General features: G+C 37.8%; 1 protein-coding gene across 1 annotated transcript in view; it reads right to left on the bottom strand.

The window, feature by feature from the left end:
• The window catches only part of LOC104728404 (nuclear pore complex protein GP210), a gene marked incomplete at its 3' end in the record, with an annotated part of 22,451 nt that continues 18,715 nt past the window's right edge, over positions 5-3,740 (bottom strand). The window contains exons 16-25 of the mRNA XM_019231972.1: positions 2,591-2,703; positions 2,336-2,395; positions 2,132-2,200; positions 1,754-1,897; positions 1,543-1,662; positions 1,313-1,429; positions 1,000-1,155; positions 849-911; positions 685-755; positions 5-269 (exon numbers count right to left, since the gene is read on the bottom strand). Of these exons, the coding sequence (XP_019087517.1) occupies positions 5-269; positions 685-755; positions 849-911; positions 1,000-1,155; positions 1,313-1,429; positions 1,543-1,662; positions 1,754-1,897; positions 2,132-2,200; positions 2,336-2,395; positions 2,591-2,703 (1,178 nt within the window). The remainder of the gene's footprint in view (positions 270-684; positions 756-848; positions 912-999; positions 1,156-1,312; positions 1,430-1,542; positions 1,663-1,753; positions 1,898-2,131; positions 2,201-2,335; positions 2,396-2,590; positions 2,704-3,740) is intronic.

Genomic DNA, 3,740 nt, shown 5'->3' with positions numbered 1-3,740 from the left:
AACTACAGTCTTTCAATATGGAATAGACAATATTGCCTCTGTGACTTTGACCATCCCTATGCTTTTGTGGCTCTAAAGATGAAGGTAATAGACTTGATGATGTATAAAAAGGCGGAAGCACCCAAGTCATAGGCGTCCCCAGAGAAAGTGGGAGATCAGGCACAACAGATAAAATCATCGACGCTTCATACGTTCTAGATTCAGAGTACAAGCCAGGAGACACGAAATCACATGAGAAGGCAATTGTGACTCTGGTTTTGCCAGCTGATCTGTAAGAGAAAAGATAAGCTGCTCTTTAGAATTTGTTGAGTTGTATAGATGGACGGTCAAAGTTTACTAATCTGCATAAACCTTAGCTGAACAAAATACAGGAATACTAAGCTCAAGTTATAACTAACAAACTGTGTCTTTGGCTTCTAAGCTTGAGTAAATATTAGTTCGAACAATGTTTTACGTGCAAGCTAATTGCACTAGCTAAGCCAACTTCAAAAAGTTGTATGATGTTGAGCATGATGATGCCTTGTAAGGATATTTTAGACTAGTGAAAAGCAACTTCCCTATAGGGAAAAGTTTATAATTATCCTTACCTGAAAATAAATAATAACCATAATTGAACAACGGTTTGCATCTTATTAATCTATAGTGTATAAAAATGCAAGAGCACATGCGATAATCTTAAGTTACCTTCCTTGGACGACATTGACAAAACCAGCATTCTCTTCCGCATTAATGGATGATTCAATGAAAATCAACACCTTAACAAGAAAAAACAGAGCTTTATGTCATAAACATGGGAGTCGGAAAAATAAATTACTATTTATACTGTAATGGTGAACACTGAATTGGACCTCCTCATCTTCAATAGTCCACTTGTATGCTCTGCAGAGCTCATAGAAAGACAAAAGGTCTCCCTGATAATACCAAGAATCAGATTTTGGAAGTGAGAACTCCAGACGAATTAACTTAAGCAGCGAGTTATTTCTGGCTAATGATTCTAACCTCAGGAAATGATGGGGACATAGGCATTTCATGTCCAACGGCCACAGTGTCACTTTGAGCTACCAGCATTGCAGCAGCAGGAATCCCTACTTCAGCATTGCCTGTTGCCCGACAAACTACAGTACCTTCACTCCCGTAAATAGTTGCATAGATTGTCTGGTCACAAAAGAAACAAGGTCAAAATTTCATATCTTTCAAGTCCATATCTTTCCATAGAGCATAGCTGGAATTTTCAGCCAAATTTTGTTCTGCTTAATTGGATTTGAGTATTTTTTTTTTAAAAAGGTAGATCTCAAAGCCTTTTGGCCCCTACCGTGTTGCCGGGTGATGTTGCGTATAGGCGTCCTGATTTTTCAATCTTTGCAACTTCGTTATCCACAGTGGTGTAGTCAACAGAAACATTCATGGTCGGGCCTCCTTCAACAGTGAGCTATAAGTACCAAAATAAAAAATGCTTATCAGACAAAAAAATTGTTATGTGCTACACAGTGACCCAAATCTCAGAGATTAAAAGAAAAAGATTAAATATTCCATATATCATACCGCGTACGAAGCACCAGGAACAAGAAATATTCCTTCTGGTTGAAGTCTTGGTGGGGAATAAACTTCGACTTTAATAGTTTGGCTTACTACTTTATCTCCTGACTGTTGTCTTGCGCTGACCTATTAAAAAAGTTTGCTTCAGATGTACCTAAATATCCTAGTTCTAGAAGAAAATCATAACAGCAAGGAAAGAGTCAAGAAGAAAACCCACATATAGGGTTGTTATTCCCAGTCGTCTAGCAGCAACTTTAAAAGAGGAAGTTGCCACGTGTTCACCAACAGAAAGTAAATCATCATCAACGACATGCTCCACGAGATCATCCTCGATATGCACCATAATGTCCATAAGTGGGTACTGCACTTATTGACAGTTCAGTAATCAATAACTTGTATGAAGAGCTAATAAACAAATTAAGTCATAAAGAGACATCGTATTACAAAATATCATTTTTTTTTCTATTGATAATATATATAATTCAGGTATATTAGATTGTTGTAGCTAGATAGACAATGCTTATTTTCATAATATGTTAGAGAAAGGAAAACAAGAACAGTGAATCAAGTTATCTACAAATATTATGTCTTAAACCTGGGAAGAATCAAAGGTCATCCCATCGTCAATGCCAGTCAAGAGATCAATGGAGTGTGTACTTCCTTCCTGCCGCATTCAAATTAAGCATGAGAATACCATACTAGATATCACAAAAAGCAATGTGGAACCAAAAAAGAACTAAAAACAGACGGGGAGGGAATAGCATAATACTAACGAAAGTGATAGACCTGCTAAACATACCATTATACTTATCTGATCCGCAGATGCAATCTTTATCCAGTCCACATCTGCAACTTTAATCTGTATGATAAAAATTGCATGAAAGATTCAGGGTTCATAAAAATCAAGAGTGAAAATCCAGACACTGATCTCCACACAACAGGCCCCAAAATATTCTCCGTTAGAAGTCATAGTCATTTTCCACATACATTAACAAATCAATAAAATCCCACAATTCTCCAAAATTAGCTTATCATGTTTAGAACACACACTTACCAACGCAAGAGCTGAAAGTGGAGGGGAAACCCCAATGTCGTACACTGTCACGAGTGTAGTTCCTAACCCTTTTGGAGACAGCATCATTTGCGAGCATTGCAGCCCAGATGGGAGCCGTATAACTTCTGCTACACGAGAATTATTCACAACTGCTTCCCACAAACAGCTCCCTCCAGTCATTGACAAATTTACCTTTGGTTGGAAAACTATTGAATTAGTACTACAGACCTAGTTCTGGTTCTCTCAAAAATTGTATAACCAGAGACCAATAAAGATACAGGGAAATGCATATACTCAAACCATCAAATGCTTCCAATGTATCAATGTATGCACCAAAATAAACGCTTGCTAATGAGTAGGATTTACCTTGGCATTAGGATTAAAGAATACCAGGTTGAACTCTGGTGTGACTCTTAGTGTGGAAACCAACTGCATATTCAACCAATTTACAGAAATAAGAAACAACTACAGCCGTATCTGTGATAGTAACAAGTTAATTCAGATAACTATAGAAAAAAAACTAATTGGAGCCTTTGCGGGAATACATAATAAAAAAATGTGGGAGTAATGAATAACAACGAATCTTCCAACATGCATACCTGTAAGCGTACAGCATCAGTGAGAGTACTTTCCGAACCTTGTGGAAGCAGAGTTGAGTATTGGCTTTTAACAGAATAATCAATACCAGAAACCGTGGCTCGAACAGTGCACTGTCAAAACAGTATATGGTCAAAGATATATAATTTAACATCGGAAGAATGAAATAGACGAGGGAATTGGTTAATATCTTTACCAATCCTGATTCATTGCGAAGAGCCAGAAATCTCTCCCAGCTAGAGTTTGTCATTTTTGAGTTATAATCATCATCCCAGTACGCGAAATTTTTGCAACTGCTCAGTTCCCACCTGAGAGAAAGAGTTGACGAGTTTGAAAAAGCTTCTCCAGATTCGCTAATACCAACAGCAGCCACACGGATTATCTGCCCATTTGCCACAGTCACAGGAGTTACACGAAGTCTTCCTGGTGCCCTGTCAGCTTGACTAGCAGCTCTAATCACATCAAGCTTGTTAACTGTAAAATGACATGTATAACCTCAAGTCATGAGCTAATCATGGCATTCTTAAACAGTGGAGGTAAATCCTAGAGCAAC

Source organism: Camelina sativa, chromosome 11, assembly GCF_000633955.1.
Source record: "Camelina sativa cultivar DH55 chromosome 11, Cs, whole genome shotgun sequence".
NCBI classification, from domain to species: domain Eukaryota; kingdom Viridiplantae; phylum Streptophyta; class Magnoliopsida; order Brassicales; family Brassicaceae; genus Camelina; species Camelina sativa.
This window is presented reverse-complemented; position numbering and strand designations above follow the sequence as displayed.